Raw genomic sequence first — 19,725 nt, 5'->3', positions numbered from 1 at the left:
TGAAAGACGTCAAACTAAGAGAATTACATGTACGGAAATTTCTGAATGAGTCTGGACATGTGTTGCAATAATTCCTGTAAACATTCAAAAGTTTTCTAGTTTAATTAGGATACCTGTGTATATACAATAGCATTTAATCTTATGAAACTACATTATTACTGATTTGTTTAAAAAAATTCAATTCACTGTACAAAACGTGGTTGGTGGTTTATGTGTCGGACTCTCCTGGGAAGTTGGGGTTGTTGAAAGCAGGCTGCAAAAAACAAGAACGACAAATTTGAGCATATCATTCTCAACACTTGAACCAATCCTTCCTGGCTGATCAATAACTCACCACATCAATGACGGTGGCTTTTCGTGTTGGCAGGCTCATGACGCTTAGCTTGTAGCCGCGCACCCTGAAGAGGTAGAACAGCCCTCCAGCTATCAAGATGAGCAACACCAAGGCTGCGATGACGGCACCAGCTATCACGCCTCCGTCTGTACAGAGACACAGATATCAGATACCAGACAAGTTACATGATCACCAAAGTCGTACGATTTATCCTCAAGGGACCATGAGGGTAACATTTTAGGGCAATGTATCCCAAGAGAGACATTTTAGTCTGGATCAAAGAAGCAAGCAACGGAGCAACATTGCGATCCATCAGCTTGGTTAAGACTCGAGTAATCAAAGCAGGCCAAAAGAAAAACGCACACATGATAAGGAAGTTGGATTCAGCACTTTTTCACACTTACTGTTGACACCTGGACCATCGGTGGGGAAAATAGGATTCCCGCCATCATCTGTTGTGTAGTCTGAAAGAGAGTGTTACAAGAAGCTGTTAGTTTGTCATCAAATCCCTTTTCTTTAACATTTTCTGTTTCCTTTCCTCAGAGCTTTGAAAACAGAAATAAACCCATAACCTTTTATATTTCATTAGAATATATAGATGCACGTTTTCCTTTTCATCCTTACACTGGCGGTGGCGACACGCAAACCCTCTCTTCTGCAGGCAGTTGTTGTCGTTCCAGCGCCCGTCGCCATACATCTCCACGCAGTTCTCCTCGGCCACGTCCCCGGGGTGAAAGGCCATGTTGGGTTCACTGGGAGCCCAGTTCAGGAAGCCCAGAGACGTCTTGTCTGTCCAGCCCCAGCCGACTGGAAAAAAACAAACACGCAAAGGTTCAGGCATGTCATTTGTCATTTATCATCCAGTTATCGTCCATGTCGGAAAGACGTAGACGTATCGTCGTTCCACGGCTGCACTCACAGTTGCGGTCCCTGGTGAGTCCGATCCAGATGTTGTGATGTTTGGTGTAGTTGAGGTTCCTGATGAACTCCACCTCCGCTCGGCTGTGGATGGACGCCAGCTCTGCCTTGACTTCCTGGCAGTAGTGTCGGGAGTCCGGCCAGGAGAAGCCCTTCTGCTGGTTGTACACAAAGTAACAGTAGCGGCCATAGGGGATCCAGAACGGCAGGCACTTCCCATCACCAGGGGCGGGGGTTGGTGGCGGGGTCTCTGATGAAGTCACGTTTATGAAACAGTTTTTATCAACAGTTCAAGCTTTAGACTGTGAATAAAGCTTTGGAGCACTGTTACAGAACCAGCTGGGACGGAGAGGGAGGAAGAAGCGAAGGTGTGAGTTGTACCTGAGGAGATCTTGCAGATGTAGGGCTTGGCCTGGTCACACTTGGTGTCGTTCCAGGTCCCGTGGAACACGCGTGACGCGTGCATACTCACGCAGCCCTCGTCCTTAATGTTGCTGGGCTCTCCTGGTCCCCACTGAGTGAAGAACACGGGCCAGCCGTCTGTCCACGAATACGAGCTCTCATCCTGCATCACAAGACAATGGGAGCTTTATTTCCCCCTGTGAAGTCGTTTCATAGTGAAACTTGATGGTATAACTTTGTGTATAACTAAGATAAGATAAATGCATTACTTTAACTTGTAATTTGTATATTGTTTTATGACGGTTGTTTGTTTAGAACTGAGATTAGTTGAGTTTTTTAATAAATAAAAATTGGAGGATATTTTTTAGCATTGACTGACATTTTCAACGTTTTCAGGGGCTATAATTAGTTTTTAGTCTGTAGGTACTTCAGTCTGACTACTGTGTATTTCCACCTGGCGCCTGAGTCCGATCCAGGCGTCGGCTCTGCCCTGCAGCACCACTCCTGCGACGAAGGCCTGGTCGTAGCTCATGTCGATGCTCGCCAGGTTCCCTCCCTGTTGCTTGCAGGCTTTCTGGGCCGCGTCCCAGGTCGCAGGCTCCTCCACCAGCTTGTAGCAGTTCTGATACCAGGAGACGTAGCCACCCGGGCAGGGGCTCTGGGTTGGGGGTGGAGGCGCGATGCTGCTGGCTGACGTGGAGCGAGATGGACAAATAGCTTTAGTTCGGGCCTGAACAGGGATGATTCAGCTGCATCAGTGATTTCATGTTATTTTAGGTGGATGAATGACGACTGGGGTTGTTTACTGACATTTCTTCCTGTAGCAGATGAAGCTGTGATCCTTGTGACAGGCGTCGTCGTTCCACTTGCCCGTCACCAGGGGGCCGTGACTCATTGCCACACAGTGTTCCTGTTCAGAGAGTTAAAAGCTGAATGTAATCTAATTTGAACCTGCTTTGCTCCACTTATCATAGAAATAAACCATGTTATTAAAGTATCCTCACCGTTCCTCCTGCATTGTTGGGCTCCTTGTCATTCCAGTTGGTGTAGAGCACTGGGCTGACCCCGTCGCTCCAGGCGTACTGGTTCTCTGCCAAGAGATCGGACAGGCCGATCCACGTGGGGAGCTCCAGGTCCCTCAGGTAGCTGGACACAAAGTCTGCAGGAGACGATTAAACTATTCAAACACTCTGAGCTGGACTCATTCATTCCTTCAGACAGTAGTTCTCTGCTGTGCTCACCATTCTCATACTGGTCATCAATAACCGCCAGCTCTCCGCCTTGTTCTTTGCACCAGCTCCGAGCGGAGGACCAGTTGGCTTTAAGGTCATTTTTCTTCCCTTTGAACATGAAGCACTTGTCCTTGAAACGCATCCAACCTGCGGAGAGGGAGGGAGGAAAGTAGATGGGCAACATATTTAAAGGTACTTCCAGCTAACAACACTTACATCTTGACTCCTGTACACATACATTGTGTATGTGAGATAAATAACAGGTAGAGAAATGATTTACATCTGCTCATCACTGCGAGGTTGGCAATAAAGAGAAAAGCTTCATTTACAGTCTATATAATTTTATTTACAAAAAATATACATAAAAAATCCAACATCATCCCGTCGTTGTTCCTGATTATTGATTCGAATGATTGATTATCAGATTTTCATATTTTGTCTCAGTAGCAGCTGGGAACTGTAGCTTTTAGCAAACACTAATCAAACAGGAGTAAATTGTGTGTCTATTGGGATCTGTTTTCTGCAGCGGATTAATAAGTGACAGAGTGACGCTCTATGGCTGCATCAGGCCTTGGTGAATCAGACAATACCTGTTAGTAAGTGGATTCATTCAGCTTTGGTCTTTTCATGGTATTTACTGACAATAAGAATAGAATATATCAAGTATTCAGATCTATACATATAACCTGTGTGTTTTATGTGTTCTATTTAAGATGTGTATGTTACCTTCAGGGCAGTGGCCCTCCCAGGACTGTGTGGGTGGAGGAGGGGTGTGGTCGTCTCCGGGGAGCTTCTTGCAGACGTAACCTGCTGCGGCCCGACCACAGTTGGCATCGTTCCATCCACCTCGACAAACCAGAGCTCAGTGTAAATATCGGGCGGGGGGGCGGGGCACGATTTTCGGATTATTTAGAAATTTCAGTACCTTGATGTCTGTTCATATGAACACACTGCTCCTCCCCGTTGGCGTTGTTGGGCTCACCCGAGGCCCAGTGAGTGTACGTCACAGGGGAGTGGTCCATCCAGCTGTGAGGATAAAACACACACATCTTGGCATTGATCTTTTGCATCAACAACACAAAAATATACATAGTTTCTGGAGCAGATCTTGCTTTGCGGCATATACTCATACAGTTTGAATTAAAAACCCTCCCTAGTGGAAATTAATGTTAATAACAAAGGACTCTCTGGACTTTAACGTGACACAGTTCATCCAAATATCTGAATATAGATTTTAGAGTGTGAGTCTAAATTACTATTTTCATTATTCACTGTCGAGCAGCTACAGAATGTCTCTAACGTCACACCTTCACCACAGTCCACACGTTCAAATCTGAGCTGTATGATGCAGCAAACAACTAGAATTGCCCTCAGTAGAGCACAAACTGCTGCTAAGGCCCGAGAATCCATTCAAATTAACACAAGCCTTATAGCTAAGGCCACATCATAGTAGCAAATAGAGCTAGAAACCTGTAACAACCACAATCCTCTAACTGGGAAAACACAGAGCGGCTGAAAAAACCTTTCTCCTCAAAGAAAAACTTCCTATCCCACGATGTCAAAGTAAAAGGGAAAGAATTCCTGGAGCCGCACCAACGTTTAATGGGTTCTTCCCTGACCCACACCACATCCTTCCACTAAGTTCTGTGGTAATCCTGCTCACTAACAGACAAAGAACTGCAGATGAAAATAAAACCTCCTTGACGGAGCTAAAAATGTGGATTTTATCATTCCCTTTAATTTGACCCAAACTGAATTCCGACCACTTGTACATACAGGTACTGTCCATTCGCGATGCCGATCATCCTCATTCCGATCCAGGCTGCAGTGACTCGCCCTGTCCCCACCTGGAAAACAAACATGCAACATATTCAACATATTCTACTGTGCTTTTGCTCTGTAGAAGTTGTAAAATAAACAAAATGGATACCATGGTGTTGACGTAGGCCTGTTCATCTTTGCTGTGGATGGAGACGAGTGAGGCTTTCTCAGCGTAGCAGCGCATGATGGCCGTGTGGAAGTCCACCACGTCTGTGTCGTTGTAGTAATAACAGATGTCGTTGTTCTTCCTCCAGCCAACGTTGGTTCCGCAGTCGGGAGCTGAGGGTTGGAGCATGAGAACACAAGAGAAATAAAGTGTATTAGAATTATATTATAAAATAGATCTGGCCTTAGAATAACAGAAACAAGACTTTGAGGGAAGAGTTTACCCGGGAGTGGAGGGGGGGGCACAGGGGGCAGGATGGGGGTCCTTCCCTTAGTGATCGTGCATATCCAGTCCTGGTGAGCGTCACAGTTGAGGTCGTTCCACCAGGAGAACGTCCCATTGGGGCTGCTCACCATCTCCACACAGTCCTCGCGGTCCTCGTGGTTGTTGGGTTCCCCGGGGCCCCAGTTGGTGTGGGACAGGGGTGAGCCGTCACTCCAAGAATGACCTAGAAACACCCGGATAATCAGCAGGGTTTTTTTTTTACGTGTTTTCATTATTTGGATCCCAATAAGCTTCCACCGGGGGTTCATTCTATACAACACACGTCCTACCCACCTCCCTCTGTGGGGTTGTGCTTGAGGCCGATCCACTTGCTGCTGCCCTTGCTGTACAGAGACAGGAACTCCTCCTCCTCCTGGTTGTGGATGCTGACCAGATCAGCTCCTCTGGACACGCAGTCCTCGTGTGCGGCTCCCCAGCTCTTCTTCAGGGACCAGTCCACATTGTGGAAGAGCTGTAAGCCAATAAATCAGTTATTATAAACTAATCTCTGACCTCGTGGGCCCTGAAGAGATTTGTGTTTTTGTAGGTGTTTCATTTTCTGCTTTATTTACCCTGTAACAGTTCCTGAAGTGAGGCAGGGCCGTCCAGCCCTGAGCACAGCCCTGTGCGGGAGGAGGAGTCGGGGGTCTGGTGGGTGGGGTGATGTCCGGCCTGGGTCTCTCACAGATGAAGGCGAACTTCTCAGAGCACTGCTTGTCATCCCAGAAACCACCAATCTGACCTGTTGTCATAGCGACACAGGTCCCATCCCCGCTATCTACAGATGGGGGGGAAAAAAGGGAAATCAGGGTTTTTCACTGTGTTCACATTGTCCTGTTCTGGTTGGTGCTTGCTGTGTACCTGGCTGGTTTCTGTCCCAGTGAGTGAAGGAGAGAGGGGAGCCGTTGTCCCAGATGTAGTCCACCCCTCCAGATGTGCCTCCGCGAGCACGCAGGCCCAGCCACCACATCCCCGTCTTTCCCGACAACGCCACGGTAAAATGCGCCTGCTCATAACTACAAGGGAAGAGGAAATTTGTCAGTGTGATACAAAACAAAATCCAAAGTTGATTCATCATTCGTATCAAGTGAATCGATCAGACTGACACAGCTTAAAGATCTTCACAAAAAAATAGATAAAGAATAAATATTGTGAAAAGGAATTAAAGAGTTAATAAAGGACAAGAGGTGCAGGGAATGAATGCCCCCCCCCCCCTCCCTTAAATAGAGGAAACATGGAAAAGCAACAGCTTTCAAGACAAAAGTTGCAGAATACAGGTGGTGTGAAAGACATGTCTCCTGTTTGAATATGTGCTTTTCAGACTTACATGTCTCCGATGTGCAGCAGGAAGCCGTCCTGCTCTGTGCAGAAGACCTTAGCATCAGACCAGCTCTGGGGGGTCTCCTCCATCCAGTAGCAGGAGTAGCCGTAAGCATCCCACCCCTGATATACGTATTAGAGTCATGAGCTTATTACAGCCCCCCCCCCCCTCAACCCGTACACACAACACGCACCACAGCACTGAATAAGTATTGTGTAAATCAGTTTATGTTTAAAAGGCAAATATAAAACATGTGGTACCTGAGGACATCCGTATTGGGTGGGTTTCACAGAGGGCAGTGGGTAATGGTCTTTGGGGGTTTTGCATATGTACGTGTTGAGCTCTGAACAGGAGGCGTCGCTCCATCGTCCAGTCTGGAACAGAGAGAAAATAAAGAACTTGACGTTCACTGCAAAGAATAAATAATGTGGCTGAATTCTATCTGTAGTGTAACTCTCTCTCTCTCTCTCTCTCTCTCTCTCTCTCTCTCTCTCTCTCTCTCGCTCTCTCTCTCTCTCTCTCTCGCTCTCGCCTCACCTGGTGTAACATCTCAACACAGTATTCGCTGAAGCCGTCGTGGTTGTTGGGTTCCCCTGGAGCCCAGTAGGTGAAGGTGACCATGTGCATGTCAGACCAGGTGAACATGCCCGTAAAGAACAGGTCGTTCAGACCGGTCCACACATCATTGGTAGCTATGAAGGAAGAAATGGTAAATTAACTGAGCACTTTTCTCATCTTATCTACAAAGCGCTTTACGTTACAGGCACATTGCTGTTAGGGGCAATTTGAGGTTCAGTGTGTTGACCAAAGACACTTGAGCATGCAGACTGGAGAAGAAGGGGGTCGAAGACCTAACCCTTTTGTTACAGCCATATTTTTTGTAAAGACAGACATGCCTTTTGTGTAAATAGATTTTTTTATTTGTTGATTTGAACTGCTATATTTATTCATTTTAATTACTGTTTGGCCAGGCGTTGGTTGGGACTATATGGTAAACACCCCGAGGTTCAGGTTCAGGATCAGGTTTAGTTAGGCTGTGCTTTCATGGCAATTTCAACAACTCTCGCCTTCAATCTGTAATTGTATATTTTTTCTTCGATACTTTCAGATATTTTGGAATCATTTTTGCTTCATGCTTCCAACTCTTTCTTGATTCATAAATAATTCAAGTTGAAACAGGCCTTGAAAACTTCACTTCTACCTCCTTTCAACAGTCTCACATTCTATAACATCATCTTCACATTAAACCAGCTTTCTTCTGGGGTTTTTCTCCGTACCCATGTACATGTAACTCTCCAGCCAGGTCTGCTCAGTCATGGAGAGGATGGAGACGAGTTCAGCTCCCAGACTCCTGCAGGTGTCGCGGGCATCCTGCCACGTCTTTCTGTCTTCAAAAGGTTTGTAGCAGAAGTCTCCGAACTCATACCAGTCAGGCCCAGAGCACCTGAGCTCTGAAGAGGACAGAAGAGAAGGGGAAAATATACTTCCAAAAGAAACGTAGATAAATAGGGCCTGTTTAGAGGAAATACAACAATTCAAAGGTTTTATAAATGCATGGAAACTCACCCCCATCTGCAAATATGTACGATACAGCATAGTCTCCATCGAATCTGGAGAAAGTAAACTCATTAATGAAACCTCACTGGTCTGTTGCAATAAATGACAAGAAAATGAATTAAGGATTAAAGCTTAAGTTTGAGCCACGTACTGTCTGGAGGTGATGCCGTTCCTGGTGGAGCCGGGGTACAGGCCCTGTCCCGCAGCTTTCAACACAGTGCAGTCTCCACCAATTTCGTTTAGTATCACTCCGGCGTGGATCGCTGCTGCACAGGTGTTTGAGTCCTGTTGCATAGAATTATGTGTTGGATTTAAACAAGTGAGGACTGTGCGGCACAGATTAAACGGTCAGAAAGTCACCTACCCCACGATACACAGAAGTGCCATAGACTCTGTAATTTGCCTTGGCACAGCCTGCCGGACAGTGGACACTGACAGAGACATTGAGATTTTATAATCAATAGAAATATCACTTAAATATCAGTATAACACAAACAGATTCGAAATGTCACATCAGTACATGTGTATAAATATTATTTCAGGTTTCACTTACGTCATTCGATCATTGGCAAGGTTGAAGTTGGGCTTGTTGGCGCATGCAATCGCATCTGTTGGACCACAACAGATGTCTTTCAGTGTTAATATGTGACAGCACAGGACAGTATCACGTATCGTTTTCACAATTTTGCTTGTAACAACAAGTGTAGTTTTTTTTCTCACAGTCTGGGGTGCATCCCAGGACATCAAATCGAAGGCCCGCCTGCCCGCTAAAGTCCAGCGGGAGGATACGGACGTACTGAGCTGCCAAAGGTGAACCCAGTAGCTGAGTGTCGGGGGTGTTTCTGTCTGTTGAACCTGGGAGAAACTAGAAACCGAGGAAATCAGGAATCACCCCCTGTTTTCCTCCTTCACTGTTAAAGCAACACTATGTAACTTTTACTGAGCAACAGCGCCCTCTGCAGCCACATATGGTGAATTGGCTCTGTGTCAGAGTGATCAAGTGGTTTTCAATCCTATCGACATGTTGAGCGAGCCGTGACTGTGATGGTGGATAAAAGCCACGATCCCCAGCTTCCTGGCTGAGTTAATGCAGATTGTTAATGACTTCTGAGCGGGTTTAACTGATCTGCAGTTCAGCATCACTCTTGAATTTTGCTTTGGCTTGATTCTGACTATTTATTAGTCAGTTCTTCCCTTCTCACATGAGATCGTACCCACTCAACAAAGTTACATGAAGCTAAAAAAGAGGTTCAGGGTGAGGAGTGGGAATGAAAGTGGCACCATTCTCTCTATTCCAAGTCAGTGAAGCATCAGACTCATTTTGAAGCTGTTATCTGAAGATAAAAAAAGCTGTTGGTGTTGCTTGAAAAAGGACGGACCTCAGCCCCTGGCAATACTCAAGACGGCGTTAATCTCTGTTTACTCACTCGCCCGTCGCCTGTGTAATCAGTCCAGGTTGCTCCGTCCATACTGTGCTGGATCTTGAATTTAGTGAGCCAGTGTTCATTGTGAGGACAACCCTGGATCACTATCCCTGTCACTTTCCTGGTCTGGCCCAGGTCCACCTGGATCCAGCTGGAAGTTGCTGGAGACATTAGAGTTAGTGTTAGATTGACGTGATGACACCAGTTGGTCACATTTTATGACTTAAGCTGAACTTCGACAGAAATAAAGAAGGTATTTGGTGCCAAAAAGCAAAACAGTACTTCATATGTGCTGGTACGTACGGTTTCCTGAAGGCATCCAGCAGGAGTTCCCATTCAAACGGGCTTTGTTGGGAGTGAAAGCCCCAATGGAGGAGGAAGCAGAGAGCTGGGAGTCTGTGATGTTTCCATCCTCGACACCCAGGCCGTGGAGACACGCTGAGGGCAGCCAGATCACAACACATTAGAGGATCTGACCGATGAAGGACATCTCTATAGGACAAGAACACGAAGAGGGGGTCTACCTTTTTGTTCACAGCTGTAGACGATCTCCATATATTTGGAAACGGCAGGGCAGGGGTCCTCCTCCGTGTGGGCGTACACGAAGCAGAAGGGTCGGTTGTCACACGACTTCCTTACCATCGGGAGGACACCTTCCACTGTGCAGCTTTCTGCACGGACAGACGGGATCATTTGGTGAAGCAAACAACAACAGAGGTGATTTATTATGATTTACATGAGTTACCAGTCAAAAGGCAATGACACACACTGACAGCTGGCATTTTAATTATCTCTTTAAACCTTTTGTGATGTTAGCAACTAATGACTAATAGTTCTGTTGTTCGACTGCTCACCCTTGTTCTTCAGACTCTTCACACGCCCCCTTTTCCCACAACAGATCCAATTCAAAGTCCTTTTTATTTTCCATTCAAAGTCAAAATCCCACCATGACCAGGCCCCCTTCTTCCTCACTGACATGTTCCACCACCACACTCCCTCCCTAAGCCTCCGCTCCTCTGAGGGCAACGTCCTCTCACCTCCACCCAGCAGTGAGCACCAGAGCCTTTTCTGCCCCCTCCCTCTGGAACTCTCTCCCCAAACAAATCAGATACTGCACTTAACTTTGCAAGCCATGTTGATTATGATGTGTATCCTTTATTATAATGTGTGATTGTGATGTGTATTTTATATTTATAGTTATTCGCTTTTATCTGCTCTCTTTAATCCTATGTAAAGTTCCTTTGACCATTGTTAAAAGTGCTACAGCACCTGTTGATCCACCCAGATGTGGACAGATGTCATCACTCTTCCGTCCGTAGAAGGCCGACTGGATGTCGATGACACTTTCATGTGGACAGTGGAGGACGGCGGAGGAGTCCTGGCACACCAGCGCTGTCATGAAACCTGTAGCAGGAAGAAGTTACAAAATCAAGTGAACTGCGAACCGAATATAACTGATCGTAACACATATAATAGTAATAACAGTGAGGTATCATTACCATCGTGGGGTGGAGGAGGCTCGGGCAGGTTTCCTGACAGGAGAAACATCAGTATGGTTTTAACAACATTTATCAATACTCTGTTTATTGTCTTAGTTTTCAATTTGCACCAGCAGCAACATTTCGAGCCACACATCTTACCTCTCCGCTTGCAGATGTATCCTCTGTTGTTCTCACAGTTGTCATCATTCCAGTAGCCGTTGTTAATAATTATAGAAAGGCAGTCTTCCCCATAGTAGTCGTCTGGGTTACCTGTGAAGGAAGACAAGAAGGAGGAAGAGAATCTAGTGTTGGTCTTCCTCACACCCCTCTCTCCAACTCCAACTCTTTTCAATCCCCCTTTCTCGTCTAAAAACTGAGAATAAATCGTACAACCTGATGATATTTATGAGTGTGTGTAATTTGATCCACATAAATATCTGTATTTGGTTAAGTTGAATGTGGTTTAATAAGGGGGCTGTGGTGGAGGTATGTGCTCTACTGACCTTCTAGTGTCTGAATGAACTATCACAGATATTACGTGAGATATATTTGGGTTTTATATGAACCTGCGTTCCAGCGAATGTATCTGAAAGGAGAGCCGTCACTCCACTCCCAGCCGCCCTCAGTGATGGAGTCATGGCCGCCCATCCACAGTGAGATCCCTGTGGGACTCGTCTGGATCACCCCTGGGAGGAAACAACCGAAATATGAATTAAATGCAATCACTCAATCAATCAACTATCTATCTATCTATCTATCTATCTATCTATCTATCTATCTATCTATCTATCTATCTATCTATCTATCTATCTATCTATGCTATCTGTGATTTGATTTCCTGAAGAAACGATGACATTATAATAGGCTGTCATATCGAATGTTCTGTATTTCGACCCTCACCCACCTGATAAATATAATTAGACATAACTGGACAGACACAATAAGTGTAAATATGTAATATGCACTATGTCAATATATTAAAACAGGCTGAATTCAGAAAATAATAATAATTGGAATAGAGAAGTGAGGAAGCCGTACCCTGTATGAAGGCTTGCTCATAGGGGTCAGTGATACTGATGAGGTCTCCTCCCTGGTTGACGCAGTCGGCTCGAGCCTCGGCCCACTTCCTCATTGACAGGTAGTTGAACAGGTAGCAGTAGTCGTTAAAAGGGTCGGACATCCAGGAACCACACTTATCATTCCATCCTGCAACAAATAAAGCAGACAGCTTTCAACGCACACATCCCGATTAACACACACATTTGATCTGACTCTGATAAAGGCTGATGTGTTATGATCAGTGTAGTATAAAGGTAACCTGGTCCAGATGTTGGGGGCTGGGGAGGAGGTCCTTGTCCCTTGGCTATGAAGAGACAAGACAAAGATTAACTCCAAACTAGGATATGGATGCAACAAGAGGCTTATGGATAAAGCATTACGGGAGAAAATGAGAGTATCAGACCTTTTTTGCAGATATATTCCTTGGTGGCAGAGCAAATATCATCATTTAGTTTCCCAGCTTCAGCGTGAGTCATGCCTCTGAGGTGCACACAGTCCTCGCTATCCTCCCCGTTATCGGGCTGGTTGGCTCCCCAAAGAAGGAAGTCCTGAGATCCAGAGAAAAAAACAAAAAAAATGCTTTATCACAAGCAGCATCAGTCTTTGCGAGGCCTTTTTGCACACAGACAATTGGAGGAAAGAACAGGATCTCCCCAGGAATCCAAAGATTTTTCAAATAGTTGTGACCATGGGGATGTTTAGACACTTTTGCGTTGTGTTACAAAATGAATTAGGGATTCATTTTTCAAAACAGCAAATATTACTTCTGTCTTCATCACTCACTGTAGGAGTTCCATCGGTGTACACAAACTGGTTTTCAACACTGATGTCATTCAAACCCACCCAGGCCTCCGCTGGCATGTGAGCTGCAACAGGAGAAAAGAACAAGAACAGCCAGTTCATTTAAAGGAACAATATTTAGCTTCTTCAGTTTTTCTCTCCTCTACATGGCCTAAAGTCTGTGGATGAATGGACCATATTCTCTCTTTGTCGATCTCACCCGTCAGGAAGCTCAGTTCTTCCTGTGAGTGGAAGCTGGCCAGGTGACCCTGCTCTCTGCTACAGTGGGCCTCAGCGTCGTGCCAGTTCTTCACCCTCTCAGTCTCGAAATGATAGCAGAAGTCCCCGTACAGCAAGTGTCCAGGATCACAGTGGGAATCTGAAGCAATCATATTAAAAGGTTATTGACAAACCTTTAACTAGACAGTATTTTAAAAATTGTTAGTTCGTCCGACTAACCAGGAGTTGAAGTTGGTTTCGGATTCTGTCCGCCGGTCATCTCACAGATGTAACCCAGGCTCTTGAAGCAGTTTGTTGTTTCCCATTTGCCGTCATAGTTTCCTGGAAGAGAACTTGGACTCAGCTGATGTCGATGTCAGAAGACGCGTCGGTGTCAGTTTAGAGCTGGAAGAGTCTGTGTCCTACCTGTGAAGATCTGTCCACAGTCCCAGACACCTGCAGTGTTTCTGGGCCAGCCGGGACCATAGTTAGAAAACGTAACTGCGGATTTATCCACCCATCTGAAATCTCCATCCTGGTCTTTATCTGGTAACATCACAAACCAAAGGGGGAAAAGACATTGAAGGGGTGTGTTCACACATCACATTTACTGCGAAGATAACAATGCATCTTTTTTTATTGTTTCATGGTGAGCATTAAAACATTTAGTGTGCAGAGAACCTGATAAACCGATCCAGATGTCAGGGATGTCCACTTGGTGGAAGTCTGGAAGTTTCCCGTTTATGTAGAACTGTTCTTCTTGACTGCACACGAGGAACAGGACAAACATTTAACAGCAACTCACTGTGTGATTCAGAGATTACAACCATGAAGATTGTGTCTTAAAGTAAAACTGAAGAGTGTATACATTTCAGTACAATGATACATAGACACTTTTGCTTTAAATACACCTTCATTGGGGGATCTCACCATGGCCTTGTCTAACTTTTTCCTTTGCGTTTGGTCTCATCCACACGCCAACAGCGATGTAAGTAAAAGAGCATTTTCAAATCTCTACAACTGGTTGAGGAGATAAGTTCACATTGTTCTTCTCAGGTATTTGATGAATCAATTCCTTTATTGCCCCCTACTGGCCTGGCATGCTTGGTTTGTGCGTTTGCAGTCAGTTTTGTGTTCCCATCTGGATGGAGATATTTTGTAAAACAAGGATCGTGTAGCTGTAGATTTTTATTTATTTATTTATTCTTTATGTCCATTAAAAAAAAAAATTGTAAGTAACTAGTTCGTAAACTTTGAGGAAAATGTAGGGGCTAAAGATCCACACAGTTCCGTGAGGATCAGTTGGAGACCAAAGTAGAGCGAAAAGTAGAATATTAAAACTGTTTTCCATTGTGTTCTTCCCTACCTGTCTATAATCAGCAGGTGAGCCCCCATATCCGAGCACTTGGTGAGGGCGTCGTGCCAGGTGGTCAAGAGGTTGATGTTACTGATCAGCCAATAACAAGAGCCGGCGAAGCTCGACCAGCCATCGGGGCAGATGGCTGGAGGAGGAACAACAGGAAAAAGGTTATTTTACTTTTTATCGTACAACTGGAACTCGACAAGTCTTATCTGTGTAGCTGTAAAACAAGCCAGCTTACTGTTCAGGGGTCGTTTACACATGTACGGACGCTCGTATCTGCACACATGTGACCGCCACTTCCCAAAGTCATCCGACGCATCTTTGATTATTGCAGCACACGAGCCCGACTGTGTGTCACTGTCAGAGAACAGACCTGTTTAAAGCATGACTGCACAAATGGATGGATGAACGGAAACGACAGGTGTATGTTATATGTCACATCTTACACTGTAGGTTCACCGTCGGCCCAGTTTGTGTACGGCAGTGCGTTAGCGTCAGTCCAGGTGAACTGGCTGTTCCCCACTTCAACTTGACAGGAAATCTTGTTGCATTTCTGAAGAAACAAAGCTAATCTTCACACTGATGCATTTTCATTTTCAATGCAACGATACAGAAGAAATGAGGGAGAAGAGAAAGTGAGGTTCTTCTCTGGTTTCCTCTCACCAGTGTGGAAAACCCAATCCAGAGGTCAAACCGTGACGGGTCCAGTGTCCCTGTGACGTACTGCTCTTCTGCTGCAGAGGTGATGGACAGCAGGTCCCCTCCGTCCTGCACGCAGTCGTGTCTGGCTGCCGACCAGCTCTTCCTCGTGTCGGCCTTTAGCTTGTAGCAGTTGGAACCGTACGGCCTCCACCCGTTGGCCAGGTCACACTGTGGCCCAGGATTGGCTGCGGAGGGAGAACCAAAATATAGTGTGATTAATCCTGTCAGCATTTCCTTTGGCGGGTTCAGTCAAAATCTAATTCAGCTTTTAAAAAGTGGTTTCATGTTTAAATGATTGAACATTTCAGACCTGCAACATAAGGTGAAGTTCAAAAAACAATCAATTTGTCCTGATGGTTCCAAACAGGAAGTGTTTCAATCTTTTCCTGGCTTATCTTTTTTGTTTTGTGATTTCATAATAATGCAGAAAACCTAAACACAAGATATATTTGGGAGAGTTTAAATGTACCCTATGGTATACTTTAATCAATCAATTATAAAAAATGAAGGTTATTATATTTGCCACAAGCTCAAATTAGGTTCAAAAAGTGTTTTTTGTATAGTGTAGTAAAGTTAAAGTTTTTAGTTTACCGTCAGCCTGCATGAGATTCAAGTTTGTACACGTGTAGAAGAGATTTGTATTTGAATAACGTACATACATGAGTACAAAGTGTTTTGTTTTTACTAAAACTTTAGACTATGAATTTAATCTGTGAACAAATGATATCAGCAGTGAGAGTACACAACGACAAAGAGGGAAAAACAAGTGCTTGGTCTAGTTAGTTTTTGAAATTTTATTGAAGAATTGCAACATATATCATTAAATGGCATTTTTATTGCATGAGCTGGAGAAATAATAAACTTAAATAGATTAAAAGTGTAAGAAATACAAGTCTAAATCACTATGGAAACTAGTGGGCGGACTTACGGTTGAGGTGCTTGCAGATGTATTTCCTCGCCACACTGCAGTCTTCATCGTTCCATTGTCCAAAGCCGGATCCGACCACTTGACCACAGTCCTCATCGTTCCAGTTGTCCGGCTGGCCATCCCTCCAGTATCTGAAACAGCAGAGAGGAAACCAAACATTAAAATCTATGAGTTTCATGTGATATGAGAATGTTAAGAGTGTTACTTACGATAGATACTCAATGAAAGGACTCCCATCGCTCCACTCCCAGACGCCCTCTGAGACTCGGTCATTCAGGCCAAACCAGTAGATGTCTGTGCTGATTTGTGTTCTCACCCACAGCTAGAGAAAACACACTCGACAATACATCAACCCAGTGTGTGAAATAACAACATGTGGGGTGTGCGTGTGTGTGTGTGTGTGTGTGTGTGTGTGTGTGTGTGTGTGTGTGTGTGTGTGTGTGTGTGTGTGTGTGTGTGTGTCTCACCCTCTCATGAATGTCCTGAATGCTCATCAAGTTGCTGTTCTGCTCCAGACAAAATGCATTGGCGTCCAACCAGGACTTTGTGTCGCTTGAGAAGAAGTAACATTTGCTCTCATACTCCCTCCAGCCTGGCTGACACTGACCACGGGCTGAAAATACAACATAAGCATGTTTTTGTTATTTGTTTTTATTACAAAAGAATTTAAAGTAAAAAAGATGACAGCAACACAGCAAAGTAATAATGTAAAGCAACACATATTAAAAAATATATACGAGTAAAGTCGGAAATTAGATGACAAATGTGAATTATGTTGAAGAAGAAACGATTTCTGTGTTTTATAAATGTCAACAGCAGCTTTCTGAGTAGAAGATTATTTTGCCAAACAAACCAAACAAATTGCCTTCGTTGTGATGTCTTGAGTTTATATTTCTGTCCATGTGTTTGTTTGCTAATCAATGTTGAATAAAATATTAAAAAATGAATTTTGATGTTAATCCAGGGGGGGTGGGGACAATAAAGGCAAACAAAAAACGATTCAAAAATACCACCCTCCTCACTGGCACGTTATTAAAGCCAAGTCTAAAGCTGTGTGTTATGTAGGTCACATCTATAGTGTCTGTTAATATAATAATAATATTCGTGCTTTTAAAAACCAACCACTAGTAGTAAATGCAGACATGGGGTATTTTAATCAAAGAAAATCTGTTGTTTGAGAAGAGAACAACTTTCAGCCAGGAAGAACAGCAGGATGAAAGTAATCTGATTACTTCCAGTGGCTGATCAGTAAAAGAAGAAGAAGCTGCTGATGTGTTATTTTTCAAGCTGGTGAATGATTTGAACGCACGTCAATCATAAATGTCCCATGACAGATCCACAGTCCAGCCGTGTCAGTCAGACCTCAGCACCACGCACAAATATTTGGGTAATGTTTGACTTTAACATATAGAGTCACATGTTTAGCACAAGAGAAGCTGCTCTGGTCGCCTTCGTCTCCACCTGCAACGATGAAGACCTGATACAAAATAAAGTTTGATTTGTTTGTGTTTAAACTATTTTACAATCTAATGACAGTTAAAATATTTCTGTAAAATCATACAGTAAATCACTCTCTCTTTTTTTATGATATTTGTCAACAAATAGAAAAAGCACAATAAACCAGTGCCTTGAGATAGTTTCTTCAAGTTTAAAGATGTGATCACTGACATTTTAGAAATATCTTTAGAGATCTTTGGTAATAAAAATTTGTCATCTCTATTTTCTGATGAATGTAAAATGATTTATTTTCTTTCAAATTTCACTGGAAATTACGGAAGCGTATTGCGTTCACTTGAGAAAAAAAAAGTTCTGTTTTCCAGATAATTCGGCCCTGATAGAATGTGTATTTTGTTTTATTCTTTTTATTCTTTTCAATTTTAATACTTTTATCAAGTACATTATCCTGGTGAAAAATAAACATCAAATGTCTTGTTTTTAAATTGTTTTGTTATTTAAAAATTGTGCAAACACAAACATCATATAGCTTCGGGACTGTACAAACATTATTTGTTTTGATCGACTTGATTTATTAGTCAAATCAAGATTGTTGAATATTTTTTTAACCGAATCTTAGTTTTATAAATTGTTAACAGATCAAATAGACAACTTCCACTTGCTGTGAAGGTGCAGCCACATACAGAGGACACACATTAATAACCTTTGGGCAGGACTTTCTTTTACAGAGTAAAAAAAAAAAAAAGGCTCTAATTTTCTGAGATAATTATCTCAGAAAAACAGAGCTTTTTTTTTTTTAAGTGAATGCAATACGCTTCCGTAGAAATGACTGGTTTTTCTAGTTTTTTTTATTTCTATCCATCTTTTAATAATTACCTTTATGTCAAAATTAACTTTTCCTGTGATAAACACAATCCCCTTTACATCACATGTCTGTAGGTCAAGTTTCTTTACTTGATTTAACACAAAACACAAGTTCTTCAGTTCATGTGCTCTCCAGCTACGCCACATAAAAGCACATGATGGATTCAATCGGAATTCCAAGTGGTTATATTTGGTTGATTGTCTCTTTAGGTTGTGAATCCCAACTGTGGTTGATGTTACCGCGCAGGACCAGCACGACAGAAACTTAAAAACAAAGAGACTCACCACAAACAAGAAGAGCAGCGAAGCTGAGCAGCTGCAGAAGTCGTCTTTGTCCTTCGTCCATTTGCACTGGTTCTATATTCACCTCTCAAGGTGTGTTTCTACACATCCTAATAGAGTTAATGTGTTTTTTCTCCAAACTGCCCCTGAGCCAGTCATCAGACCTCTGAGCATCTTCTCTTTGGTTTGTCTCTTTTCAGCATCTGACCAGGGTCCAAAGACTGAGAGCAGTAAAACACAGATGACAAACATTTTGACCTCTTGACTCATATCCTACAACCTGCTGCCGTTTGTCACCAAATAAAAAACATCAGTGCCTGAAAACAAAGTTGTTATTTTGATTCCACCGTATGAAAAATTGAGGATAAAACATTTGACAGTTAGCTTACCAATAATTATAATAATAACTTAATGTTCATATTTTAAGAACAATATGGCTAATTTGACCCTTTTTCATTGAAATTAGTGATTATTTTCTTTCACGTTACTCATGGCTGAATACATTTCAAAGCACTTTAAATTTGCATGTGTCTTAAGAGTATAAATAAAACTTCTATATAAATAAAATGTCATTTCTTATGTTAACTAAATCACAACTGTTGAAAATGAGTTGTGTGGTAAAGGCCAGAGAAGTGATAAGACACATGACATGATGAAAATACAATGGTATGTAAACAGTATGAGAAACCGTGTGGAGCTGTAAATCCCATCTGATACAGTGAAACCACAAAGTCCAGACGTTTATAACAACCACAAGTCAACTGTCAATAAAGTTTATACTATGGAGCCTCTGCCTTAAACTGTTACTTTTTAACTCAGTTTAATAGGATGTTAGAAAACCATTATCATAAACTTGAAATCAAATTCTCATTTATTCCATTTTTTTATATTGGTTGTGTTGCTCAGCCGACATATCACTTTGAATTGAGCTTTTAAAATGTCTAATGGTGGAAAAGGTAGAATATTACGAATTGTCACAAGGAGAAAGAAAGGACGCCTCAAGGTGATGGACGAACAACTCACACACACTGTGTTTTAAGGGTGAATTTTCAGGGAGAGATAACCACCGAGGAGTGGATTAATTTAAGATAGTAGATTATTTTACCTTCTTTATCTTTGCATTTTTTTCTCTCGTGACATTTGGTGCAGATCT

General features: G+C 43.2%; 1 protein-coding gene across 1 annotated transcript; it reads right to left on the bottom strand.

The window, feature by feature from the left end:
* Positions 1 to 5: 5 nt before the first annotated feature.
* On the bottom strand, positions 6 to 18,636 carry LOC118126051 (macrophage mannose receptor 1). Its single transcript, XM_047344546.1, has 51 exons — positions 18,576 to 18,636; positions 16,439 to 16,584; positions 16,181 to 16,293; positions 15,972 to 16,102; positions 15,005 to 15,228; positions 14,788 to 14,894; positions 14,580 to 14,698; positions 14,345 to 14,480; positions 13,660 to 13,742; positions 13,405 to 13,524; positions 13,219 to 13,320; positions 12,980 to 13,138; positions 12,763 to 12,845; positions 12,383 to 12,527; positions 12,239 to 12,283; positions 11,959 to 12,126; positions 11,487 to 11,606; positions 11,080 to 11,190; positions 10,939 to 10,971; positions 10,709 to 10,843; positions 10,316 to 10,322; positions 9,964 to 10,106; positions 9,743 to 9,877; positions 9,443 to 9,600; positions 8,736 to 8,880; positions 8,569 to 8,623; positions 8,380 to 8,446; positions 8,167 to 8,300; positions 8,025 to 8,068; positions 7,736 to 7,909; positions 6,996 to 7,150; positions 6,719 to 6,832; positions 6,465 to 6,580; positions 5,999 to 6,153; positions 5,710 to 5,915; positions 5,432 to 5,609; positions 5,097 to 5,321; positions 4,817 to 4,986; positions 4,663 to 4,733; positions 3,812 to 3,912; positions 3,613 to 3,732; positions 2,896 to 3,033; positions 2,659 to 2,813; positions 2,465 to 2,564; positions 2,109 to 2,344; positions 1,634 to 1,817; positions 1,254 to 1,502; positions 959 to 1,141; positions 739 to 798; positions 335 to 480; positions 6 to 253 (listed from the first exon to the last, which is right to left on the bottom strand). The coding sequence occupies exons 1-51, from the start codon at positions 18,634 to 18,636 to the stop codon at positions 209 to 211; spliced, it is 6,510 nt and encodes a 2,169-aa protein (XP_047200502.1). The 3' UTR covers positions 6 to 208.
* Between the last annotated feature and the right edge of the window lie 1,089 nt (positions 18,637 to 19,725).

The sequence above is a fragment of the Hippoglossus stenolepis genome, chromosome 18 (assembly GCF_022539355.2).
Source record: "Hippoglossus stenolepis isolate QCI-W04-F060 chromosome 18, HSTE1.2, whole genome shotgun sequence".
Classification (NCBI taxonomy): Eukaryota; Metazoa; Chordata; class Actinopteri; order Pleuronectiformes; family Pleuronectidae; genus Hippoglossus; species Hippoglossus stenolepis.
The sequence above is the reverse complement of the archived record's forward strand: the minus strand, read 5'-3'. Positions and strand labels throughout refer to the sequence as shown.